The sequence below is a fragment of the Salmo trutta genome, chromosome 1 (genome assembly GCF_901001165.1).
Source record: "Salmo trutta chromosome 1, fSalTru1.1, whole genome shotgun sequence".
NCBI lineage: Eukaryota > Metazoa > Chordata > Actinopteri > Salmoniformes > Salmonidae > Salmo > Salmo trutta.
Genome location: NC_042957.1, coordinates 62,287,687 through 62,310,779, shown reverse-complemented (window position 1 = coordinate 62,310,779; position 23,093 = coordinate 62,287,687). Strand labels below are relative to the sequence as shown.

General features: G+C 45.8%; 3 protein-coding genes across 6 annotated transcripts; 2 read left to right on the top strand and 1 right to left on the bottom strand.

The window, feature by feature from the left end:
• Positions 1 to 522: 522 nt before the first annotated feature.
• On the top strand, positions 523 to 14,788 carry LOC115204565 (histone-arginine methyltransferase CARM1-like). 2 transcript variants are annotated; one of them, XM_029770234.1, is made up of 16 exons: positions 523 to 714; positions 3,176 to 3,298; positions 3,654 to 3,760; positions 3,918 to 4,022; positions 4,192 to 4,302; positions 5,044 to 5,221; positions 5,433 to 5,523; positions 5,729 to 5,810; positions 6,640 to 6,725; positions 7,380 to 7,469; positions 7,844 to 7,981; positions 11,579 to 11,668; positions 11,782 to 11,894; positions 12,335 to 12,412; positions 12,530 to 12,598; positions 12,986 to 14,788. In XM_029770234.1, exons 1-16 carry the CDS (start codon positions 573 to 575, stop codon positions 13,141 to 13,143), a joined length of 1,761 nt encoding a protein of 586 aa, XP_029626094.1. In that variant the 5' UTR covers positions 523 to 572; the 3' UTR covers positions 13,144 to 14,788. The 2 variants fall into 2 exon arrangements, with proteins under 2 accessions (XP_029626094.1, XP_029626087.1); XM_029770227.1 differs by having other exon boundaries at positions 3,173 to 3,298.
• Positions 14,789 to 15,513: 725 nt separating this feature from the next.
• LOC115204595 (protein YIPF1) lies at positions 15,514 to 19,767 on the bottom strand. 2 transcript variants are annotated; one of them, XM_029770261.1, is made up of 9 exons: positions 19,504 to 19,767; positions 19,101 to 19,166; positions 18,789 to 18,937; positions 18,577 to 18,657; positions 18,334 to 18,421; positions 18,019 to 18,135; positions 17,665 to 17,831; positions 17,223 to 17,405; positions 15,514 to 16,888 (listed from the first exon to the last, which is right to left on the bottom strand). In XM_029770261.1, exons 2-9 carry the CDS (start codon positions 19,129 to 19,131, stop codon positions 16,805 to 16,807), a joined length of 900 nt encoding a protein of 299 aa, XP_029626121.1. In that variant the 5' UTR covers positions 19,132 to 19,166; positions 19,504 to 19,767; the 3' UTR covers positions 15,514 to 16,804. The 2 variants fall into 2 exon arrangements, with proteins under 2 accessions (XP_029626121.1, XP_029626130.1); XM_029770270.1 differs by lacking the exon at positions 19,504 to 19,767 and having other exon boundaries at positions 18,789 to 18,935.
• On the top strand, positions 19,755 to 22,473 carry LOC115204581 (mitochondrial import inner membrane translocase subunit Tim29). 2 transcript variants are annotated; one of them, XM_029770250.1, is made up of 3 exons: positions 19,755 to 19,838; positions 20,077 to 20,257; positions 20,751 to 22,473. In XM_029770250.1, the coding sequence occupies exons 2-3, from the start codon at positions 20,149 to 20,151 to the stop codon at positions 21,566 to 21,568; spliced, it is 927 nt and encodes a 308-aa protein (XP_029626110.1). In that variant the 5' UTR covers positions 19,755 to 19,838; positions 20,077 to 20,148; the 3' UTR covers positions 21,569 to 22,473. The 2 variants fall into 2 exon arrangements, with proteins under 2 accessions (XP_029626110.1, XP_029626102.1); XM_029770242.1 differs by having other exon boundaries at positions 19,788 to 19,838; positions 20,074 to 20,257.
• The last annotated feature ends 620 nt before the right edge of the window (positions 22,474 to 23,093 follow it).

Genomic DNA, 23,093 nt, shown 5'->3' with positions numbered 1-23,093 from the left:
AAGCCAGCAGACATAAACTCAGGCCCCTGTGGGCCAGACTTGCTCATCCCTGTCACATAGAATGCTGCTCAAGCAATACCAGTGCATATTTGCCAATAGTCTGCCAGATAAACTGTATTTAGCCACTGCCCAAAGTTGTAGGTTTTGGTACTTGCTGCATGACATGTTACACAGCAGAACCAATATTATTCATCCAGATTTAACAGACCAGGATACGAAACGCAGCCTGGCTGACAGTCTGACATTTTTATTTAATTCAAACGATTATTCAAGATCCCCTATTTCTCTCTTTGTCCAACTAACTATACTGTCTATGCGGAAACAGTGTACAGCAGTGACAATAGAAGTCAGTGCAAATGTAACAGTGTAGGTTCCTTCCCTCTCTTCGCCCCAACCTGACTAACTAGCCATTTCACATCGGTTACACAAAGTCTACTGTATTTGCACTAAGCAGTTTGCCTCTCGGCCACAGAGTGGCGGTAAAGCTGCGTGTATCCCGTTTCCTGTCGTGACTGCACGTCCAACGCTGGATGTGAGCGCCACAGTGAGCTGTCTCTTCCCACAGATCGAAGATGGCGGTGTCGGTGTTTCCCGGCGTGCGGCTCCTCTCTATCGGAGACGCAAACGGAGAAATACAGCGTCACTCCGAGCAGCAGCCCCTACGACTGGAAGTTAAAGCCACACAGGACGCGGCCCTGATCAACCTCTCCAACAGTGAGTGGACTTGAGACAGCTCTTCCATACCCCGGTTCGGCCTGGGCTCCTGGTTAACTTACGTTACCCTGGCTAACTAGCCAGAGCTAAATGCTAAACAACTATCTAGCTAACCGATGCGAGTGCCTGGTCTTGCACGTGTGTGCGGGTGGGGGTTCAAAACCGACTGGTTCCACCTATAGAATCTAACGTAATTGAGACTGTTGTTTTCGCTTATCGCTATTAGCTAGCTAGCTAACATAACTTCGTTAGCTAACGTTACTTCTCCAGCACCACGACAGCGCACACTGTTGGTAGCTTAGCTAACTATAGGTGGTTAGCTTTAGCAAGCTTACTGCGCTCATTTCGTGGATTGTGGACCACGTTTTTTATTACCTATCTATTTGTCTTGGGGAATATTCTTTAAAGTATTTATTTAATGCGAAGTAGTATGTTTTAGCTCACACGAGACGTTTCATGGACAGTAAGCTAAGTGTGACCAAGCACATTAGATACCTATCTACCCTTGTTTACTAATATCAACTCGCTAACAATTTAGCGCCAGATTGCCTTTCAATGATGCACTATCCTGCCCCGCAGCTGAGCACGCTAGCCAGCTCGCTACACATTGACGCAGATAGCCAAAGCTAATTGACATGTTAACATGCTCTTTCATTTTCCCCCCAATAAGCTATTAGCCATACTACGCAATGGTTTGCCCTTAATGCCACATAGTTCTAACAGTTAAAACCAACTGCGTCATATGAGCATTGCCCTCTTTATTATCTAGTTAGGTAGTTATGATAAAGCAAGATAACATTTGACCCTTTGCGATGGGTATCTTAAAAGTGTGTTTTGTTCTGGAACGTCGTCGTCTTTGCGCACAGATCATACTAGTAGCAGTGCAAACAAGCAAGCTAACCCCGGTGGCTCCAGTGTGCTACTTTATGGTTATCTAATCTACTGTAGATGCCTAGCTGAGTGAATAAATATCGATAAACGAAATCGTTTAAAAAACAGGCTAAATATGAGTCCTTGTGTTTCGATGAGCTAAACAAGGCTCGTATTAGTTATTCATCTTTGTTCTCCCCTGAACAATAGCCAGCTAGTCCCCCACCTCCCTTCTCCCCTGTCGTTCTCTTGTGTGCTGGCGCTGAGGGCTTGCAGCTTTTGTTACACTGTGAGGCACAGATGGGATGTCCCTAGTTTTGATACAGTCAAGCTTGGGCTGTGGGGAAGGTGGAAATGTGTGTGTGTGTGTGGCAGGGTGATTTTCAAGGTGTCCTATCAAAGTTGTATGATGTTTTTTATTTATTTATTTTATTTCACCTTTATGTATGTGTGTGATTGCCTGGTCCGGTCCATAGGCCCAACAGCCGTTTCCTCTTCCAACATTCCCATGATGACGGAAGATAAACGTTTCCACACCAGGCAGGAATGAACTCCCGATTGAATTGCTACATAGACCAGCACGACTGGGTCTAAAGTAATCTGACCAATTTTATGTTTTCCACTTGGCGAAATAACCTCAGTGTCTTGCCACACAATAATTTTATTTCTGCTTTATTATAGACACAAAAACACTTCAATCAAAAACAGCACACTAGTAATGTCTGTCTATCCTGCTGGAATGGGTGTATTTACATCTTGTCCATGAGGGGCAATGCCTTGGCCCAGAAAAAATATCAGTTTTGTTCTTCACTTTGACAAGTGTCTATTATGACCTGTCATTACCCTGTTAGAACATTGACATGGCTATCATCCGGTTGTTACATATCTGTAACATGTCTATAGTGAGAGTCCTTGTCCCCCATCTGTCATTGTCATTTCCCACAATGTTCAGCTGTAAGCCTTGTAGACAGGCCACCTCTAGTGGAGAGAGACAGTTGTAGCCTACATATTTTAAAGCATGCACTCTATCTCTCAGCCCTTGCATCGAACACACACTTGTTAAAGCAACACACACACTCCCGCTCTCATATTTATCGCAGGTTAATCCAGTGTCAGTAGCTAGTTTGGTCTGTTAATAAAACATGCTGCATCTGGCTAATCTAAGTAACAGCGCTAGTCTTAATCCCATCACAACTGCTGGATTAAACCACAGATTATCTCACTGCCATGCGGGCACAGCACTAGACCTACCTTGCCAATATATTGCTTTCACATATCCAGTCTTTAAAACTATGTGATCTTAATCATCCAGGAGTGTGTGTGAAATAGCTTCAACAGAAGAAATTACTCACTTTCCCTGGCTAAAGGAGGTTAAAAATAGCTCTTTGCTTGCTGCTATGGTTGAGATGCTTTAATGCTAATTGAGTCAATAAAGCGCTGTGTGTGATCGGGCCAGTGCTGTTAGCATGTTGTTCTTCATGTTGTGTGACCTACAGTAAGCCACGTACTCCTGTGCCACGCTTATTCCATGAATGACCTGTTGTAGGCGTGTTGCCGGGCCCTAACTAATGTATGACTCCTCCCACAGCAGAGGAGACATGCGTGTTCAAGTGTTCGGTCTCCCGGGACACAGAGTGCAGTCGCGTGGGGAAACAGTCATTCATCATCACGCTGGGCTGCAACAGCGTCCTGCTACAGTTCACCTCACCTGCAGGTAGCTAACCCCCGGCAACCACCTCCGCTCTTTCTCAGAGAATGCTGTCATTGTCTGTCTGTGTCTGTTTTTTCCGTCTGTCTTTGACTGCCTGCCAGTAGGCTATATCTGTCTCTGTCATTGACCCTCTGTCTCCTATGTGTCTGTGTCTTTACTCCCTGTCCTAGTGCTCATGTTCCTGTCCTCATAAAGACATTATTGTTTCTCATACTTGTCTTGCCTCTGTCATTCTTGTGAACTATTATATTTAGTTATTACTGTTCGTTGGATTTCTCCCCATTATGACTGGCTTAAGACCGTTTATAACTTATGTCTGATTTGTCCTGCTTATAACCTATTATGACTATCTCCTCAGAGTTCTCATCGTTCTATAACCTCCTGAAGAACTGCCGCAGCCACAGTGGAGAGCAGTCGGTCTTCAGTGACAGGACAGAGGAATCATCCGCAGTACAGTACTTCCAGGTGCACACGCAGAATCTGCCATGCATTGCAATAATTAATTTATTCCAACCTTTATTAGCTCAGTGACTATATTAAAACACCTCATGAAAAATAAGCTGTTCTGTCACTTTATTTTCCTCTCTCTCCCTTGTTCTCTCTCTCTCCTTCGCTCCTCCAGTTCTATGGCTACCTCTCCCAGCAGCAGAACATGATGCAGGACTACGTCAGGACAGGAACCTATCAGAGGGCCATCCTCCAGAACCACACTGACTTCAAGGACAAGGTCCTGATGCACTGTCCTGGGACTTAAATATAGCTTGTTCTGAATTGAGTCCTTTGCTGTATTTGAAACTAAACTGTTGTTTTAATTGGTTTGGGCAGTAGACACTGCTGGATTTCATTGATGTCTTTATCAGGGAAGAATTAGAATCCATTCCCCTCTCTCTCTCTAGGTGGTGTTGGATGTGGGTTGTGGTTCAGGGATTCTGTCGTTCTTTGCTGCTCAGGCTGGGGCCAGGAAGGTCTACGCTGTGGAGGCCAGCACCATGGCCCAGCACGCAGAGGTAACAGACACACTAAACTATGTCGAAATTAAGTGACCTATATATTTTCAATTAACTGCACTTTTTCTGTCCCGCAAATTGATTTTGACAAACTAATCTGTGCAGTCCTCTGTTGAATTTCAAAAGCCCTGATGCTGAAAAGTTTGCCACCCCTGCTCTAACCTTATCCTCTCTTGACATGCTATGTAGCCATAAGTCTGGAAGATGTATCAGTCTCACTCTAATACACACACACTAATCCTCTGGTGTCCCCTCCACTAGGTCCTGGTGAACACTAACCCTCTGGTGTCCCCTCCACTAGGTCCTGGTGAACTCTAACCCTCTGTTGTCCCCTCCACTAGGTCCTGGTGAACACTAACCCTCTGGTGTCCCCTCCACTAGGTCCTGGTGAACACTAACCCTCTGGTGTCCCCTCCACTAGGTCCGGGTGAACTCTAACCCTCTGGTGTTCCCTCCACTAGGTCCTGGTGAACACTAACCCTCTGGTGTCCCCTCCACTAGGTCCGGGTGAACTCTAACCCTCTGGTGTTCCCTCCACTAGGTCCTGGTGAACACTAATCCTCTGGTGTTCCCTCCACTAGGTCCTGGTGAACACTAACCCTCTGGTGTCCCCTCCACTAGGTCCTGGTGAACACTAACCCTCTGGTGTTCCCTCCACTAGGTCCTGGTGAACACTAATCCTCTGGTGTCCTTTCCACTAGGTCCTGGTGAACTCTAACCCTCTGGTGTCCCCTCCACTAGGTCTTGGTGAACACTAACCGTCTGGGGGACCGTGTGGTGGTGATCCCTGGTAAAGTAGAGGAGGTTACGCTACCTGAGCAGGTGGACATCATCATCTCAGAGCCCATGGGCTACATGCTCTTCAACGAGAGGATGCTAGAGAGCTACCTCCACGCCAAGAAGTTCCTCAAGCCTAGCGGTGAGACAGAGGGAAGGTTGGAGGGAGAGCATAGAAAGGGGTAGAGTGGGAGGGAAGGAGAAAGGGAGAACATGTCTAAAGGTCTGATGATTATTTTGAATCCCAAGCAGTAAATAATATTAAAGTTTACATTTTAAAACTGAGAGACAGATTCATCATGACTAGCCACTGGTGATTGTACCATCATTAACTGACTTCATGTGTGTCGCAGGTAAAATGTTCCCCACCATCGGTGACGTGCACCTGGCCCCCTTCACAGACGAACAGCTCTACATGGAGCAGTTCACCAAGGCCAACTTCTGGTGGGTAGGAGGGGAGGGAGGAGAGAAACAGGGAGAGTAGGAGGAAGGATGGGGTTGGAGGGACGGAGGGACGGAGGGGGAAATGGCAAGAGAAGAAGCTCGGAGTGGAAGCAGTGAATGTACGGAGATATCAGTCACTTTTCATTGGGCTGCTGTAGTTGATGGGATTGAGTTGATAATGATTCTCTCTCACTCCCTCATTCAGGTACCAGCCTTCCTTCCATGGTGTGGACCTCTCAGCCCTGCGAGGCGCAGCGGTGGACGAGTACTTTCGCCAGCCCATTGTGGTACGTAGAATTCTCAATTGTATGTCAGCCTCTTGAACACCTATCTTCTGACATTGCCTGCACCTCCCACCATGTCGATTAAAGTGATACCCCCCCTGATTGGGGTGGGGGGGGGGTGTTGTTAACTAGCAAATGTATATGGGAGGGGTGTTTAAGGACTGAAATAGTCAGGGGTTATGTGGGGACGAGCTGTTTGTGGAAAATTGGGTTGCATAGTACGGACTGGCCTGTGTGTTTGTTTTTGTCTAAGGGTGGTACATGAGGTGTGTGTGTGTGTGTTTATGGGCAAACACTGATGCAGGATAGAAGATTGACTGTATGGGAGTGTGTGTTTGTGGTAGAAGATACCACCGTCACACTGTGTACATTATGACGGCTGGGATAAATAAGTTGGATGCGGTCTGAGTTTAGGATCCCAATGTTTTCGCCCAGTTCAGCTCCCCCAGTCTAACACCACAGAACCAACAGTGGGGTTTCAACAGTACTATCACTGCTCATAAGGGGTATTCATTGAATTAATCTCAACCCTTTTGTCACACACAGCGACATACCACACACACACATCATTTTCCAGCGGTAGTCATCTGGGTAGGCCTCCTCCGTGCCTGCTCCTCTGTTACTCTGCTGGGAGAGCCAGGCTCGGCCGGAGTGCCTGGTTCTGGGTACAGCCTCTGTTCTAGATCATTAAATTAAGGCATAGACTGTCTCCGTACCCACTCTAGCCAATGCTGCCGTAAAACATTTCTACCTCACTGGGACTTACCTGGATACTCTTGCTTCCCTCTTCCCCGTCTCTCATTCCTCCTTTTTCTTTCCCTCCCCCTCTCAGGACACATTTGATATCCGTATCTTGATGGCCAAGTCTGTCAAATACACAGTTAACTTCCTGGAGGCCAAAGAGGAGGATTTGTACAGGTCTGTGTGCGCTGTCTGTCTGTCTGTTATTCCCTCATATATGTATTGAATTGTTATTCATAGATTGAGTTGAGAATTGAGATCCGTAGATACATGTTACTCAATGTGGGGATGTCCTACTTCTCTAATATGGGGCTACTTCCAATTTTGAATTTCCTACATCAGCAAAAATACTACATTGTTCCTTCTAGTGTGTAAAAATAACCTTAAAGCAGCAATCAGCAGTAGAAACGATAACAAAGCGAATTCCCCACCCTTCTTTATGTAAAAAGCGGAGGGATGGGGCTGGAAAAATGGAACCACTCTCAAATTCATAGACTGAGCTATGGATGCAAGGACTGACCATCCATGATATCAAAATTATAGTTTTAACCATGTTTTGATGATATATATTGTTTACATTTACTTTGTCTACAAACAATGAACTAAAACAAACGTATATTTTGGGTTCTGATGGGGTACGACAGTTGAACTAAGCTCATGAGGAATTTATAAGTTATATTCTTCATGACTCAATGGGTATATATCATTAATTTATTAGTCCAAAAAAATGGATGTAGCAACAGCTGATTGCCCCTTTAACTAGACTAACACTTGTCCCACTCTTTTCTCTCTTTCCCTCTCTCTTCCCTTCTCTCTCGCACTCTCTTTCAGGATAGAGATTCCCTTTAAGTTCCATATGATGCACTCAGGGCTGGTGCACGGCCTGGCCTTCTGGTTCGACGTAGCGTTCATGGGATCAATGTAAGTCGGCCTGTGCTGCCTTAACCAGGGCAGAAGTGTGTGTGTGGTCAGGAGTAAAATTTGATCACTTGATCCAGGACTCTTGACCCATATGGATGCTGACTATAGCTACACCATCACTTTCCTTTTTCTTTCATCACTTGTTTTTTTTCTTCTTTTTTTCTCACAGACATTGTAATAAACACAAAGACAGAAAGCGGGTGCAACTTAAAAGCAATACAATATTGTACAATACATTCACTATAGAAACATTTCACAATAAGTTGTAAATGGCTGTTCCTACTGAATATCTGACCATGCTTGTACTGTAGTAGGATGACGCTGATTGAACCTTAAAGTATCCTGACCTCTAACCCCCCTCCCTCTCTCTGCAGGGTGACAGTGTGGCTCTCTACAGCCCCCACAGAGCCCCTGACCCACTGGTACCAGGTCCGCTGTCTGCTCCAGTCACCCCTCTTCACCAAGGCAGGAGACACACTCTCCGGCACAGCACTGCTCATCGCCAACAAGAGGTGAGGGACTGTAGAGGGATCTACTGGGGGTCTGTTGGGGATGGGAGGCTTTGGTGTTAGTGTGTTGTCATTCACCTCTAGGCCCAGGCTTGTTATATTATGACACTTCTGAATGAATGTAGGTGATATACAGTGAGTTCCAAAAGTGTTGGGACAGCGACAGTTATTTTTTTTCAATTGCCTCATACAATGACTATGGGGATAAAGTACAGACTGTCAGCTTTAATTTGAGGGTATTTTCATCCGTATCGGGTGAACCATTTAGAAATTGTTTCCAATTATTTTGTGCCCAATTGAAATTAATGGTAAATAATGAATTGTCATTTTTAAGTCACTTTTATTGTAAATAACAATAGAATGTTTCTAAATACTGTGGATGCTACCATGATTACATATAATCCTGAATGAATCGTAAATAATGATGAGTGAGGAAGTTAGTGTAACCTCATGCTAACCTCTCACCACTACAATAACAGGGGAGGTTAGCATTTGGTGGGGTGGGGGGTCGTGGATGATATTTGTGCGTCTGCAACCTCATGTATCAAAACAACAAAATGTCTCACTGCCCCAGTACTTTTGGAGCTCACTGTCGCAATACTTTTGGAGCTACCCAGTGCCTTCGGAAACTATTCAGATCCCTTGACTTTTTCTACATTTTGTTAGGTTATAGCCTTACTCTAAAATGTATTCAATAAAAAAAATCCTCAGCAATTTACACACACCAGCCCATAATGACAAAGCGAAAACAGGTTTGTAGAAGTGTTTGCAAATTTATTTAAAAAAAATACATAAACTTACCTTATTTACGTAAGTATTCATACCCTTTGCTATGAGACTCGAAATTGAGCTCAGATGCATCCTGTTTCCATTGATCATACTTGAGCTGTTACTACAACTTGATTGAAGTCCACCTGTGGTAAATTCAATTGATTGGACATGATTTGGAATGGCACACACCTGTCTATATAAGGTGCCACAGTTGACAGTGCATGTCAAAGCAAAAACCAAGTAATGAGGTTGAAGGAATTGTCCGTAGAGTTCCGAGACAGGATTGTGTCGAGGCACAGATCTGGAGAAGGGTACCAAAACATTTCTGCACCATTGAAGGTCCCCAAGAACACAGTGGCCTCCATCATTCTTAAATGGAAGAAGTTTGGAACCACCAAAACTCTTACTGGAGCTGGCCTCCCGGCCAAGCTGAGCAATCGGGGGAGAAGGGCCTTGGTCAGGGAGGTGACCAAGAACCCGATGGTCACTCTGACAGAGCTCCAGAGTATCTCTGTGGAGATGGGAGAACCTTCCAGAAGGACAACCATCTCTGCAGCACTCCACCAATCAGGCCTTAATGGTTGTGGCCAGATGGAAGCCACTCCTCATTAAAATGCACATGACAGCCTGCTTGGAGTTTGCCAAAAGGCACCTAAAGGACTCTCAGACCATGAGAAACAAAATTCTCTGGTCTGATGAAACCAAGATTGAACTCTTTGGCCCGAATGCCTAGTGTCACATCTGGAGGAAACCTGGCACCATCCTTACGGCGAAGCGTGGTGGTGGCAGCATCATGCTGTGGGGATGTTTTTCAGAGGCAGGGACTGGGAGACTAGTCAGGATCGAGGCAAAGATGAACAAAGCAAAATTCAGAGATCCTTGATGAAAACCATCTCTAGAGCACTCAGACTGCGGCGAAGGTTCACCTTCCAACAGGACAACAACTCTAAGCGCACAGCCAAGACTACACAGGAGTGGCTTCGGGACAAGTCTCTGAATGTCCTTGAGTGGCCCAGCCAGAGTCCGGACTTTAACCCGATCAAACATGTCTGGAGAGACCAGAAACTCATATCAAATTGTATTAATCGCCGAATTCAACAGGTGTAGACCTTACTGTGAAATGCGTACTTACAAGTCCTTAACCAACAATGCAGTTTTAAGAAAATACCAATAAAAAAGGTATGCCATAAGAATAACTAATAATTAAAGAGTAGCAGTAAATAACAATGGCTATATACAGGGGGTACCGGTACAGAGTCAATGTGTGGGGGCACTGGTGTCGAGGTAATTGAGGTAATATGTACATGTTGGTAGTGTTATTAAAGTGACTATGCATAGATAATAACAGAGAGTAGCAGCAATGTAGGGGGGGGGGGGGGTCGGCAATGCAAATAGTCTAGGTAGCCATTTGATTAGCTGTTCAGGAGTCTTATGGCTTGGGGTTAGAAGCTGTTTAGAAGCCTCTTGGACCTAGACTTGGCGCTCCGATACCGCTTGCCGTGCAGTAGCAGAGAGAACAGTCTGACTTGGGTGGCTGGAGTCTTTGACAATTTTTAGGGCCTTCCTCTGACATCGCCTGGTATAGAGATCCTGGATGGCAGGAAGCTTGGCACCAGTGATGTACTGGGCCGTACGCACTACCCTCTGTAGTGCCTTGCGGTCAGAGGCCAAGCAGTTGCTATACCAGGAAGTGATGCAACCCATCAGGATGCTCTCGATGGTGCAGCTGGCAGCTTGTAGAACCTTTTGAGGATCTGAGGACCCATGACAAATCTTTTCAGCCTCCTGAAGGGGAATAGGTTTTGTCATGCCCTCTTCACGACTGCCTTGGTGTGCTTGGACCATGTTAGTTTGTTGGTGATGTGGATGCCAAGGAACTTGAAGCTCTCAACCTGCTCCACTACAGCCCCGTCGATGATAATGGGGGCGTGCTCAGTCCTCCTTTTCCTGTAGTCCACAATCATCTCCTTTGTCTTGAGCACATTGAGGGAGAGGTTGTTCTCCTTGCACCGCACGGTCAGGTCTCGGACCTCCTTATAGGCTGTCTCAACTTTGTCCGTGATCAGGCCTTCCGCTGTTGTCATCGGCAAACTTAATGATGGTGTTGGAGTCGTGCATGGCCGTGCAGTCATGAGGGGACTGAGCACGCACCCCTGAGGGGCACCCATGTTGAGGATCAGCGTGGCAGATGTGTTGTTACCTGCCCTTACCACCTGGGGGTGGCCCGTAAAGAAGTCCAGGATCCAGTTGCAGAGAGTGGTGTTTAGTCCCAGGGTCCTGAGCTTAGTGATGAGCTTTGAGGGTACTTTGGTGTTGAATGCTGAGCTGTAGTCAATGAATAGCATTCTTACATAGGTGTTCCTTTTGTCCAGGTGGGAATAGGCAGTGTGGAGTGCAATAGAGAGTGCATCATCTGTGGATCTTTTGGTGCAGTATGCCAAAGGTGCTTCAACAAAGTACTTACTAAAGGATTTGAATACTTATGTAAATGTCATATTTCAGTTTTTTTAAATAATATAAATCAGGAAAAATGTCTACAAACTTGTTTTTGCTTTGTCATTATGGGGTATTGAGTTTAGATTGAGGGATAAAAAAAAAAATTATTTAACAAAATGTGGAAACCGTCAAGGGGTCTGAATACCTTCCGAAAGCACTGTATAAAATTCTCACATAGGTGAGAATGTGTATATGTGTGTTACAGATGTGTGCTTGCTGAATCTGTGCTTTTCTGTCTGTCTGTTAATCTATCCACCTCCCTTCTCACCTCCTCCCATACCAATCCCCGGCTCTCCTCCCATACCAATCACCGGCTCTCTTCCCTCCTCACAGACAAAGCTACGACATCAGTATTGTCGCCCAGGTGGACCAGACAGGCTCCAAGTCCAGCAACCTCCTGGACTTGAAGAACCCTTTTTTCAGGTGAGTTGGTCTGTTCCGCTGCCCTCGGCCTGTGCCATTCAGGATAACGAGGGGGGGAAGGGGAGCTCCCTCTCATGGCGTGTATGTTGTTGTGTATGTGTGTGTTTTTGTAGGTACACAGGCAGCACCCCCACCCCCCCTCCTGGGTCGCACTACACCTCCCCCTCTGAGACCATGTGGAACACTGGGGGGGCCTACAGCATGAGCCAGGGCATGGCTGTGTCAGGTAAATACACACACATAGAGGACATCGATAGAGGACACACACACAGAGGACATACCCACACACACTGCACGGGGCAGAACCCACACACACACACTGCATGAGGCAGAACAATGCTGTGTCAGGTAAACACACAGACAATACACACACAATCTGACCCATGATAGCATCATCAGGCGAAAGGCATCCATACAACATCATGACCAAATGTCTTACTAAACTGTAGGGATATCACTGAATAGATCAGGCTAACAGAGCAGCTGATAGGCGGGGGATGCATGCTCTCTCTGAGGGGAAAACGGTGTGTGTGAGAGAAAGGACGCTTATGCTTCTCCTGTGCTTTTCTCCCATTTCGCTCCCTTTCTCTCCCCATCTCTCTCGTTCTCTCTCCTCCCTATCTCACTCTCTTCCCCGTCTCATCCTTTCATCTCTCTCTCTCTCAGGGATGCCTACAGCCTATGACCTCAGTACGGTCATGGGCAGCGGCTCGACGGTGTCCCACAACAACCTCATCCCCCTCGGTAGGATACTACGGACTGACTGACAGACAAGCACAGACAGTGTGACTGACTGTGTGTTTGCACGTTTGTGTGTGCGTTAATACACAGTCTCACTATTTCCTCTGTTCCCGCCCTCAGTGAACACAGGGATAGTGAATCACACCCACTCCAGGATGGGCTCCATCATGAGCACCGGAATCGTCCAGGGTACGTCTCTTTATACACTATACAAGGGTTTCCCAAACTCTGTCCTGGAGCCCCCCGGGTGCACGTTTTTGCCCTTGCACTACACAGCTGATTTAAAGAATGAACTCATCATCAAGCTTTGATTATTTGAATCAGCTGTGTAGTGCTAGGGCAAAAACCAAAATGTGCACCCGGGCGGGGGGGGGGGGCCAGGACAGAGTTTGGGAAACCCTGCACTAAACTACATCAAGTCAAGTTTCCTAAACGCCTATCATTTGTGTAAATGGAGGGGATGGATTCTGAAGTATGTGACATAGTTGGCCCACAACCAATCAAGGGAAGGTGATAACACTCTTTCCCTCTCTCTCCCATTTTCTCCCCCTCACTCTTTCCCCCCCATCTCTCCAGGAGCTTCTACTGGCCAATCAGGTCCTAGCAGCAGCAGCAGCTCTAACCAGCAGCAGCAGCATTATCCCGTCACCAACCAGTTCACCATGGGGGGACCCGCCATCTCCATGGCCTCTCCCATGGCCATCCCTAGTAACACCATGCATTATGGGAGTTAAGACCTCGTCACCCTTCACCTCCGAACCCCTGCATGACCTCTACTAGCCCCTCCCCCCGACCAACCACAGCCAGAACCAGAATACCAAAACCAGTGCTGTCGTGTTGTCCCTTCAGCACCTTCCTTTCTCCTTTACTGTCCATCTCTCTATCACTGGAGTTATTCTCTCATATCCGTCCCTCCCCGCCGCTGTCTCCGTTTTGAGAGCTGTTCCCCGTCTCCCTCCCTCTCGTCATCGTGCAGCAGCTGCTATGATATCACCAGTCCAGCCAGAGGGTGGCAGCACCTCTACGTTCAATTGACAGACTGATCAGCACAAAGAATTGGCAGTTTTTCCTGAATGGAGAGCTGAACTGAACTTTGTTTGACTGGACCTTTTTATGCTTTACAGACACATGTACACCTACACACACACATTGAACACAGAGACTTTTGTTGCAAAGAATAACTCATTGCACGACTGTACAGCAGGTATCATCTCCTTTATCCGGGTTCCCTCCCTCCCTCTCCTCCCTTTTGGACATTCCACCTCCCCTCGTACCAGTGTGATGCCCCACCCTTCCCCCTCCTCCACCAAACACACACCCAACCCCATCCACTACAGCCAGTCGCTATCCCCCCTCCCCTTATCGCTGGATTGGATGTCCCCCACTACAGATCTGCACTGAAAGGACGGGGCTTTCCTGTACAGTAGAACACTATAAACACCCCTCACTGACGCCATTTTGTTTTCATATCGAGGCACCTCTCCACCTGCCTGTAGAGCTTCTCTCCTTAAACAGCCCCATTCCAGAGAGATAGTTAGCTCCCCCCAAGGTGTTCGTCTGGTCATCAATAGTGGTAGTCTTTAGCCCAATAGACCTAGGCTATCTCAAGACACCTTATTCCATATACAGTGCTCTACTTTTGACTAGAGCCACATGAAGTGCACTGTATAGGGACTAGGGTGTCATTTGAGACGTAGCCTAGATGTCAGTGTGTAGGAGAACCCTGTAGAACGTGATCTTGACGAACACCAACTCTGGAACTCTGTTAGAACCTCACCTCCGATTGACTTGAGGTGTGTTGTCCAAAGCCAATGAGCTTCGAGGACACAGCAGCAGACCCTGCCCCCCACTCCCCTTCATAGCCAATCAGGATTGCAGTGAGCCGATGGTATTGGTGGAAGCAGGATGAACCCACAGAAAGACAGACTGACAGTATGGACCAAGGACACTGATGTCGGCCGTTGGAGCAGCTGTATCCTAGTTTACATTCTTCCCCGGATTCCTTTCCTTCATTTTGAGACTGACGTTCAGACTGAGGTGGGGAGTTTGGGAATCACCTTTTCCCCTCGTCACTACCTATGATATCCAGACTCTAACATATCTAAACCTCTTCTCCCTCCTTTCCCGGGCAAGTCGATTGCCCAACCTTCAGACAAAGACTTAATGGACATGTATGCATTGCTTCCAGTCACAATTTGTGGACTGAGTTTAATTACATTTATTTGATTTAGCAAGTTTTATGAAGAGAAAATGTCTTGCTAGTTTGTAGGGTTAACTTTTCAGTTGTCTTTGTTTTATTTCTTTCACAGAAAAGCAACAAACAAAAAACAAGTATAAAAGGAGTAAATTAAATGTTGGTGGAGAAGTCCCCAAAAACACCTTTGGATCAGGTCTTATAATTAACTTGAGATATTACAGTTAGAATTTTAACACCAATGTTGTGATAGTTGCAGCTTAGCATTCAAACACTTCTCTGGGACCTCAATTGATGGAAAGTGCATCAGGAAGACTATTGTGCCGTCTCCTGTTCATTGTTTTTATTGCTCGAGGTAAGAAATTGCCACAGATCTAGGATCAGATTTTCCTAATGAAATCTGATTTTATGTCACCTTGAGGATAAGTCAAATCTTGTGCCTTACTATGAGCCTACGTGGTCAGCAGACATTGACGTACCCAATGAATATAGCTGTATGTCCTCCAAGCGCACACACAAAGCAACTACCTCTGGAGTGCTCGGCTGTCCCATAAATCTCAGGGATCATTGCTGGGCTAGCACCTCTGAGGCTTCAGGACAAACAAGAATCCATGTTTTCTACGTACAGTAAGCAGAGCACTGACAACTTGAGGGCTGGAATCAATGCTGTATACCTGGGATCTCTCGACTTCCTCATGAAATAGTAGATAGGTTGAAATCAAGATGGTGGATATTTTGCAGCCTTCATCTCCATCCCCTAGTTGTGCAGGCCTTTGTCCCAGCCCAGTACCTACCAACTAATCTTAATTGAATCAAATGTGGTGGTGCTGGGCTGGAACAAAAGCCTGCCAGGACCGGAGTTTGAGACCCCTGCCCTCGGGCTGTAGTCAACACCAAGACGACGAAGCAATTCAGACTGGAATGACGGTTTATTCACACAAACCCAGAAGTTTGAACAAAGAGGAAATAAAAGGCAACACAGGAAAGAATAAATAATTAAATACACTGAAACCCTTTCCTTCATTTAAAAGTCCATCTACAAAAAGAAAAAGTTGTGTGGATACATTAGTCAGCACAGTACTACACATGTTCCAGGTCATAGGAGTGGTTTGAGTTCTAGAACAACCCTTTTCAATCTCACCCACAGAGGGCTGGCGTGGGTGTAGTAGGCCTTGGTTCCAGCCAAGCTGTAACATACCTGTTGATCCAACTCGTCAAAAAGGTTTGATTGACGACTGATCGGTAGAATCAGGTGTTTTTGCTTGGCTGGAACAAAAGCATGCACAAGGTTGTCCACCCCTGTATTAGTAAATTAGTTAAACATTCATACAGCATTTCCCTTCAATAGGTGCATCTCAAGATCAGACTGCAGCTGAGGAGTTCAAGTCTATAAAGAATTCCTTTCCTTATCCTGCACTGACATGACGGAACTGAGCTGGGTAGAGCAGATCTCATACACTTCCTCGTTTTTTAGTGCAGATAAAAGTCGAGGAGAGTCTCTTCCGACTATTGAGGTGCACCCAACTTCTCCATGATAAATATTGATTTATTGCAATATACAAGTGCGGAATCATTGCAGCATAAGCAACACCTTTCCCCCCCAATGCAATCATCAATCCATAATTTTATTCTCATAGGCCTCTATCCTTGTCCCTTCTCTTTGTGATAACATATGGAGTCAATTGCACTGCACTTAATGGGCTGCTGGTCCAGTTAAGTCCATAATGTACTAGAGTAGGGCTCACACACCCAGAACCTCCAACACAACGTTATAGGTACCTTTCTGACCACTCGTCGGTCCTCTGTGTATCCTTATTATTGGTTAGAGCATCAGAGTATGCAGGGCCTACTTTGCTACATCTCCTTCTCTGATCTGAAAGGACTGGATAATGTGTGACCCACTATGAGCTGAAAACACAAAACAACGTCCACACAGGTGTCGTAAACTCTGATTTCATCCAACGTTTCCCTCTCGACTTATCGTCCTACTCACACAACAACAATGTAGTTTGTCAATGGCGAGATCGCTATCATCTGTTTGGCAGTTAGCCAGCTAGCTACTCTTCCAATGCTCAGAGTAGGTAACAAAAGCCTAAACCTTTTATCTAGTCCTTTCAGATTTCCCAGTGGTCTCAAACATTGACTATGAGAAGAGGTCATTAAGTGTTGGGACACATCTCCCTCCCTCTGGTTCCTCTTGGTCAGTGGGTCTTGTTGGTCAATATTGCTGCTGTGTGGTTGGGTGCGAGTGTAAGAACTGGTGTCGCTGTTTGGAAGAAATACATCTGAAAGATAGCATAGAGGGACAGGTATAAAGGGTTAGAAACTTAACATGATTTAACAAAGAACTGAGGTTTATAGCTAGCCATAGACTATGAAGTAGGGTTTTGGAGATAAGACATGAAACATTTCCCGAGCATTCCCATTTAGATTATGATTAGGGCTGGTTCAAACATTTTTAAAGTCCATCCTTTCCTGGATAAGTGAAATGAGGACTCTACTTTCTATATTCATGTCAGACCATGATTAATGCCATTATTCTTCAAAGTATTTGAACAGGGCCTAGGAGGATGAGGCTCAGTAACTTTTACCCATAGCACTCTTATAGTGGGCTCTTACCTTGCAGCCAATTGATAGCAGCGCATGGAGAACGACGATTGTTGCCACAGTGGCAAAAGCAGTCACCTTGGTGTCATCGCGGACGACGGGCCAGAAGGTGAGCACCAGGACCGACCCAGAGATCACCATGGCGACCATGATGAGGAGCCATCGGAGCCATTCGAATGGTAAGATCCACAACACCTGAGAGGGAGGTGATTTGGTTTGTTACTTGAGAACAAAATGTTCTGCATTAATTGGTTCGGATTGGTTCCCAATCAGAAATATACTATGAAGAACAGGGTCATATTCACTAGGCACAAAAACTGAAGAAACCTATGAAACCGTAAAGTAGGTACCATCTGAACTTCATTTTCCATTGCAAAACATTTAGCTAGGGGGATGAATGTTTTGCTAGCTGAATACGACCCAGACATTCACTAGTGTGTGTCTGCTGACTCACTGAGGTGGGGATGTAGATGAAGAGGGAGTAGCCGTAGACACACACCGTCTCCAGGAAGGAGTAACCACTCTGCTGCCTCTCCTCCCTCTGCCTCCAGGTCAGGAAGCCCCATACACCCAGGGGCACCAGCCAGGCATACAGGAAGATCACTACTGCAGCTATCGTCACTGAGGGAGTGAGAAAAAGCAAGCAACAGCAACACTGCTATTGCATGTAATATAACATGGTCTTGAAAAAGGCCTCTGTGCTGAAACGTAAAGATAACAGTCAACAATCCCCTTTTTTATGTCTATATAGCAAATCTCACATGAAACCATTGAGAAGGAGCCAAGCTATAACCCCCAGGTACCATACCTCTGTGGAACTGGGGTCTGTAGTGGTTATGGGGGCTCCCCAGAGAGTTCAGGAAGGTGGACAGGTTTCCACTGATGGCCAGAGAGAACACCAGCGTCACACAGATCCAAAAGGGACCTGGACATACGGGGGACCAGGAGGTAAGGTTAGTCTGGTTAGAGGTGGTTCACATTACAACCTAAGATATGCAGAGTTTGGCAAACTGTCTTCCAGTTTTACGGCAATAAAAGTTGACACTAAGGTCCATTCTAATTCAGATATAACTATCTAGGAACAATTGTATCTAAGCTATAGTGGTGATTTGTGTCCCATTACCGTATAAATCCGGACTCGACTGGAGGGTATTTTTGATGAAGTTCCGTCCTGGTAAAGGCATCACCGACCCCTTGACCCTGTCCAGCACCTGCATCCCATGACAGGAAGTCAGTCAACCAATGGACATTGTACAGCAGCTAACAACACTACATTTACAGTTTCTCTATGGCTGATGTTAAACAGCAACATATAGGCCAGTGTCATAAGTGCAGATAATACTGTGTTATTTCAAGCATATTGTACCTGCATTGTATCCACATTGAAGAATGACTGGTAGTACTCAAAGGTCCAGAAGCCGCTAGTTTGTTTCTCCCCTCTTAGGAGCTGTAAACAGTAATGTCAATCAGTTATCCCCATATTGCTTGGTTTTTGGCTGTTTGTGCAAACATCATTACAAAGGCAAAATTACAGATTATCAATGTAGCGATATGATTGGACTCATTCATCGTCCTGACCTCTGAACTCTCCTCCTGTCCCTCATCATCGGACAAGTCCAGTTTGATGTCCCCAGTGGCACCGGCCGGGGCCGTACTGCTGGAGCCAGACATACTGAGGGTGGAGGCCCCAGGGTCTGCTAACAGCAGGTCAGTGGCCTCCTCAAACTCTAGAGAAGAAGACAGAGGAGGTTAGAGTGAGGGAATGAGGGAGGGACAGAGAGGGGAGGTGCAGGACAGTGGCAGTGAGAGATGTAGAGACAAGGAGAGAGGGGAAGAGGAGTTGAAAGAGAATAAACAGAGAGAGGATAGGAGCCACTCCATGAGCCTCACCTTGGAACTTCAGATCATCGGGACTCGCCATGGTAACTCTGGAAAGATGACCACCTCATGCAAGACCTGGAAGGAGACGAGAAAATGTACTCTTAATTGTTGTCTGACATATGGCAGTCTGTGTTCTTCTCCCGGATAGGGTAGCCAGCTAGCTCTTGCTACATATGGACAAGATGTTCTCTTTGTTGGCTGCCTTCTAAAGCATACGTAACAGCATCATGTGTAGGCATGCGACATCGAATATGCAGGTGCAATTTTTTCATCTGACAAATGACAGATTGTGTTGATCTGTTTGGCAGGCTAGCAGTCTGTGTGTCATGTTTATGCCTATAGTTTACTGTAACTCTAGCTAGGTAGCTTCAGATTTATAGTCATACATTGGCCGTCGTGATCCGAGACATACCTGTTTGTCGCAGGAGGTTCTGTTGCAATGCGAGCCAGTCAGCTATGTTAGCAGTGCTGACACGACCACCTCGCTAGCCTGACAGCTGTCGAGCTAGCACTGTTTTCTCGCTTTATATCTCAATATCAACTCACCTATAGTTAAATATAACAACAACAAAAAATGTGTACTGCGTTGGATGTCTGAATAAACTAGCTAGCTAATGGTGTTAATTTCAACTATGGTTCGCCTGTTCCACGTCACCTTATGTACACAACGGATCCTGTGTTGGCTCAAGACGGATCATCGTGTTCACGTGACCAGGTACAGACGGAAGATAATGCGGTGCGCCAAATGTGAGTGTTTTCTTTGTAATATGGGTGTTATCCCGAATGTAAAAAAAAACATTTGTACTTACATGATATTTATTAGGTTATAATGATATTACAGGGATTTTATGACATTCTTTTTAAGCAGAACTGGATATTTGTTTTTTTACGGGAAAAATAATAATAATACAACTTTTCACTGACATGCCATTTTGTCTCAATAAATCCATTTTTATTTCACATTGGAAATTAATGCATCAAGAAGCCCGCTGTGTTTTTCCGGTCCGAGCCAGTCCGAATGTGAACTTCCGGAACGATCGGCTTCTGTCTGACGAACATGGCTGCCTCGTGGGTGCTCAGGAGATGGTGCTCCACCTCTGTAGCAGAAGCAGGAGCAGCACCCGTCAATGGCACCCGATGGGAGAGGTTGAAAAATAGCAAATTGGGTAAGAAATCGATCTATCTCTTGGTTGCCGTGTTAGCCCACCACGCCTTTACGAACCTGAACGAACTCATGATCTTTCTTAACTGTCTTGCCAAAGTCATCCATGAGGTTATCAGATTATGTGACATTAGCTTCAAACAAACAGTATCACGTTGTGGCTTTTACACTAGTTAGATTTGAAAATGTACTTCATACACGTCTATGTAAAGGCATTGTTAGCTTTTGATCCTTCACAGTTGCCCCTGCTTGCAATCACAGGGTGGAGGAAGGCACGTGACTGAGGTTATTGCTGTGACCTCTCTCTGAGACAATCCCTGTCAGTTTGGAGATGCAATACAGTGTTGGCACACAAAACATTATAATTGTGTGCATGCCTATCTACCATGTCTAGGGATATTGTGTCAGTCTGTTTTGCCTTTGTTTTAGTAAACCATCTATCTTATCTCGTGTGAATGCTGTCTGTCTTTTTCTCACAATTCTCTCCCCTCCATCAGGTGTGTGGTTTAGCGGCATGTCCAGAGACTACAAGGAGGCGTGTCGTGAGATTGTGGTGGGCGCGAGGGAGAGGCCAATCAAAGCTTCCATCTACCTGAGCCTTCTGGGTGGAGCCGGCACCTGCATCTACACAAACCCCGACGACGCCTCCTTCGAGACCACCGTCCTGGATACAGCCAATCAGCTCGGGCTCCTGACGCCGTGGATACGCAGTGGAACATCGGATGGGCACGTGCAGAAGCTGGCGAAGCTTCGTAACGAGGGAAGGTTACGTCACCTCAGCCTGGGAATGTTCTCACTCACCTACTTCGCCGATTACAACCCAGACGCCAGTCTTTACGAGGCCCAGTGCTCCAACCTCTCTGTCCCCTGGAGGGAGCTCCACACGCGGGTACTGGACGTTGGCTTCGCGGGTCGCTGGTGGATCCTGGACCATAAGATGAAGGACTATGATGTGAACGACGAAGAGTTCAAGCACCTGCCGCCTGCTATGGCCACCACAGTGCCCCCTGGTGTCCAGGGGGTGGAGAATAACGAGAGGCTGCACAAAGAGTCATGGATGCCTCTGAAGACGGAGGAGAATGAGGAGAAGGAAAAGGCATTGGCAGCCGTAGAGGAGGAGGGAGGCATTGTAGAACAGATAAAGATGGGCAGTTTAGATCTTGTAGAAACAATAAAAATAAAGACAGGCATTGTAGCTCAACCACAGGAGCTACCTGACCCAGAACCACAGGAGCTACCTGACCCAGAACCACAGGAGCTACCTGACCCAGAACCACAGGAGCTGACACTGACTGAGACGGAGACACAGGAGTAGCAGACACAAGCTCAAGCAAAGACCTAATGTGTCATGGACCAATGGACTCACACTAGCAGGACAATGACTGGTGGACACATAATGAGATGGCTGAACAAGAATCTCTAAAGGGACATATTTATTTAATGTTGACAAGATGGTATGAGAGATGTGTATAGTGTGTATAAGAGTACCTTCTGCACTGTGTAACGTGTTATATAGCGCCCAAGCCTATTAACACTCTGGACTATAGCTACACATGACATGATGATAAAGGGTCTCCTTTATAAAATAAATTACTGTTAACAGTTTACAAATGATTCTTATTTGGTATATAGTGCTCTATACTGAGATCTGATAATTGATCCCATGGTCAGAAACCTGTTAAAGAGATTCTCTAAACAGCCACTACAAACTTCAACTAACTTGATATTCTCTGGCACTTTTGAATTCGTTTTAGCCAGTAGTTCTGAAAGTAGAGCTCACGAGCTAAAAGTGGTCCCCGGAAAGTGCGTACTACGGCACATATGTGCACCATGTCATTGCCTTCGCTCTGCTGTGTGTGCATCTTGTTAGCTGTCACTCAAATGGTGAGGGGCTGAAGCTCATTAGCTAGAACTAGAATTGTTAGGGGGCTGCCCGTGTGGGGGAAAATTTAGGAAAATGGCAAAGCACAGCTTCCAGAAAACAGTTGCTTTCAAACTAGAGATTTCGTGTTTAATTGAGGTGAAACAGTAATTCTGCTCATAGATTATGCATGTATGAACTACACATTGGCACATCCAGCCCAAAGCGGTAGGTTTAAAAAATACTTAGAAGTCGCCAAAGATCCGGAGCACATCTTTAACAATACAATAAGCCTCCTCTAAATGGTCTGGATTTATCATTTATGAATTATTGTCAAATTAAAGTACTATTGTAATGAATTTGACTTTTGTGATGATCATTTACTCTGAATACCTCCCCATGATTTGATCTTAGACAAAGCAGAGGCACTATCCAGGGAAGAATATACCAAGATATTCAATTTAAGTAGAACGGGTAGCCATGTTTGCTTCATCCAGTCCAGACTGTTTTTCAATACTTTCCTCCTCAGGACTATTGTCACAGTAGCATTAATTCTCAATGTCCATAAGAAGTGAGTGTTTGTCTCCCTGACGTAAGTCAATCAGTGTTTTTGCCGCCGCCTCTTCCTGGGATTATAGAAGCTGTGTATTGCTGTGCTGCCCTTCAGGCAGATAGAATGGGCATCCTTTCTTCCTAACGTTTGAGAGTAATTATTCCGTTAATTGTATTGCCTTTGACCAACCTCCCTTATCATTGTGGAGCTTAACTCATTTTGTGGAAAAATCCTCTCCAGATTAATCTCTCTCATACCCTTCTATCTCTCTCTTTCACTCCATCACTCTTCTCTCTCTGTTCATGTCTGTTATTGATCCTGCTGTTGTCTTGACACTGATCCTGCTTTGGCTCCAGTTACTGATCACCATCTGATCTTTAGGACAGGGTCATTCATCCTGATCAGGGGCCATTCACACAAGGACAG

What these genes read in the sequence shown, in the direction of transcription:
- LOC115204595 (XM_029770261.1), bottom strand. Translation starts at nt 19,131, where the DNA reads ATGGCGAGTCCCGATGATCTGAAGTTCCAAG. An exon ending in CAGACCCCAGTTCCACAGAG is followed by an intron (nt 17,832 to 18,018) that starts GTATGGTACCTG and finishes TCACTCCCTCAG; the next exon opens with TGACGATAGCTGCAGTAGTG. An exon ending in TGCTATCAATTGGCTGCAAG is followed by an intron (nt 16,889 to 17,222) that starts GTAAGAGCCCAC and finishes GCTATCTTTCAG; the next exon opens with ATGTATTTCTTCCAAACAGC.
- LOC115204581 (XM_029770250.1), top strand. Translation starts at nt 20,149, where the DNA reads ATGGCTGCCTCGTGGGTGCTCAGGAGATGGTGCTCCACCTCTGTAGCA. An exon ending in GTTGAAAAATAGCAAATTGG is followed by an intron (nt 20,258 to 20,750) that starts GTAAGAAATCGA and finishes CCCCTCCATCAG; the next exon opens with GTGTGTGGTTTAGCGGCATG.
- LOC115204565 (XM_029770227.1), top strand. Translation starts at nt 573, where the DNA reads ATGGCGGTGTCGGTGTTTCCCGGCGTGCGGCTCCTCTCTATCGGAGAC. An exon ending in ACACTGACTTCAAGGACAAG is followed by an intron (nt 4,023 to 4,191) that starts GTCCTGATGCAC and finishes CTCTCTCTCTAG; the next exon opens with GTGGTGTTGGATGTGGGTTG. An exon ending in GTAGCGTTCATGGGATCAAT is followed by an intron (nt 7,470 to 7,843) that starts GTAAGTCGGCCT and finishes CTCTCTCTGCAG; the next exon opens with GGTGACAGTGTGGCTCTCTA.